Source organism: Austrofundulus limnaeus, unplaced genomic scaffold, assembly GCF_001266775.1.
Source record: "Austrofundulus limnaeus strain Quisiro unplaced genomic scaffold, Austrofundulus_limnaeus-1.0 Scaffold15, whole genome shotgun sequence".
Classification (NCBI taxonomy): Eukaryota; Metazoa; Chordata; class Actinopteri; order Cyprinodontiformes; family Rivulidae; genus Austrofundulus; species Austrofundulus limnaeus.
In genome coordinates, this window is record NW_013952417.1 from 3968221 (window position 1) to 3970605 (window position 2385).

Below are 2385 nucleotides of genomic sequence, written 5' to 3' on the forward strand. Positions count from 1 at the left end.
TTGTCAAAAAGCCTGTGTTTTTAGGGTTATTAACAAAGTTCATGTACTCAGACCAGTAATATTTGGGGTCACAAGTTTTTGCCATGAATATTTTGCAGGTCAGAAGATAGGGAACCACCGATCTAGATTATATATTATGTATAAGAAATGTATAGCAATGCTGCCCTCTATAGGCTGACAGTATCAACATTAAAAGACAGAATATCACTAGAGCAGCTTTTTGTTTTTAAAATCTATATATTGTATTGTTTATGCCCAGCCCTATTAAACTGTGTTTTTTTCAGTCCTGATTCTTAATAAGAAGTGTTAAAAATAACTCAAAGTATCAAAATAAACTTTAATGAAAACATTTACATGTAACACAAAATTATAAGAACAAGTGGTCACGAAGGATTTAAAACCAAGATCAACCGTTACAGTATTCAGTTTTACCATCAAAAAGATTTGTGARTGTGATGGGTTAAAAAACTGTTTTATTACTTCATACAAACCTGAATATTTTAAGCATATTTTCAGTCTATTCTGATGTTTTCTTAACAACAAATGCAAAGTTCAAATCTTTAAATATCTAATATATACAGCTATCTGAAAAAATATTATGATCTAAGTGTCAAGTCATCAAAATACATCTTCAGGAAAGTACAAAAAAATTCACAATAGATTTCAATAAAAGCCAGTACTCTGGGTAAGACAAACACATGTAACAAAAACAGTAGACATTTTCTGGGAAGTTTTAGTTTAAACCAAAACATGAAGATAGTATATATGTCCATCAGCTGCTGCGGGAAGAAGATATAGAACTGAAAACATGCAAAAAACAAAAGTAAGATTCCTGCTGAAGACAAATGAAGAGAAAGACATAAAAAAAGATTAAATTGAACAAAAGTTTATAAATGCTAACTGTGACTTGGYAAAAACTGATATTATATCTTTATGCTTTTGTGTCCAATATAAAAACTGTCGCAGCGCATTGATTTTAAAAACTAAAAATATACATCTGCAGCTCTGACAGAGAAATATCAACACATCTTTTAAAACCTTTAAGTCTGTATACAAAATATCACARTTTACATGTTTCTTTTGCATCATCTTAAAATTCTCTGCAGTAACAAGGAATCCTTAAGTTTTATGGACATCCTTCCTGCTCCATCCACGCCTCTGGCACCACGGGTAGAACCAGATGAGAAATGCGGCTCCACAGTCCACTAAACTTGTCGACGTCCATGTCGCTGAAGCCAGCATTGCTTGTGGRGTCCACCTGCTTCCTCTCAACATAGTCGTGAACCAGTTCCTCCACCTCCTCCAGACTCAGCTTACCCTTGATCTCATCCTGAGGCAGCAGCACGGTGAACAACAGGAACACCTGCTTGTACGCGGCGTTCTCGTGGTCGCAGTAGCGATAGAAAATCAGGGTGGAGCCCGGGGGCAGCTCTTCGAAGCGATGAATGACCGCCGCTGGTTTATCGCCCTCAAACGCCGCTGTCAGCTGATCGTCAATGTCCAGCTTCACCTCGTCGCTGCCCCGGCCGGATTTGCTCGCTCCGTCCAGGTGGAGGGTGGAGGCGTTGAGGGCTGACGAGTAGGCGGAGGCCAAGCCGCGAGCCAAGCAGTCTAGTGTCCGCTTAGCCCCGAGGCCCGCCGTGAAGATCAGACTGACCGGCTCTGTTGGCTGGGCTGTTTTAAGGTGCTTCTCCAGGTGGATCCCGCTCCTCCTCCACAGCTCAGGTCTCTGACTGGGGAACTGAGTCTTAAGAAGTGACAAGCGATCAGAGAAGACTCCCGGCTGCACTTCCCTGGATTGATATCCCTCTTTGTCTGCTGTTCTTTGGAGCACAGGGAGGATCCTGTACGCGAGCAAAGTGGCGGAAATGAGCATCAGCAGGAAAATCAACCACCACAGGTACCACACAAATCCTGCAGGGACGAAACATGGGTCGAAATTACAGCAAGTGTTGGGTCTAAAAAAAATAATGCTTAAACAAAAAAGCAGATATTTGGACACATTTTAGTTTTTATAATTATTTAATAAATTATTATTAAACTGACAATAGATTACCTCTACAGGAGTTACCAGAGCTTCTCTTAGTCCCCACAGTTTTCTTTGGTGCTTCTAAAAGTGAAAAGCAGTGTCAGAAATGTTGCTATATACATTTATTTGATTTTTTATTTTGAAGCTGCAATACCTGGTTTTTTGAGACAAACAATTTCTTTTTGTCTTGGAATGTTGTTCACACGTTGTCTCATTGTGGACTTCTCCAAAACAGGGTGCACACTTTGAACAAAGTGGTTCACTTTGGGTATGTCTAAAAGCAAAGTTAAATTAGTTGATGAAAAATATTTGTTTTTCATTCAACAAGTGCTCTGAGACATTTTCTTGACTACAAC

General features: G+C 39.4%; 1 protein-coding gene across 2 annotated transcripts in view; it reads right to left on the reverse strand.

The window, feature by feature from the left end:
- Positions 1-317: 317 nt before the first annotated feature.
- LOC106513899 (torsin-1A-interacting protein 2) overlaps positions 318-2385 on the reverse strand; it is a 6892-nt gene continuing 4824 nt past the window's right edge. For both annotated transcript variants that reach the window (XM_014002948.1, XM_014002947.1), the window contains exons 6-8: positions 2184-2303; positions 2057-2110; positions 318-1914 (exon numbers count right to left, since the gene is read on the reverse strand). In XM_014002948.1, the coding sequence (XP_013858402.1) occupies positions 1127-1914; positions 2057-2110; positions 2184-2303 (962 nt within the window). In that variant the 3' untranslated portion in view covers positions 318-1126. The remainder of the gene's footprint in view (positions 1915-2056; positions 2111-2183; positions 2304-2385) is intronic.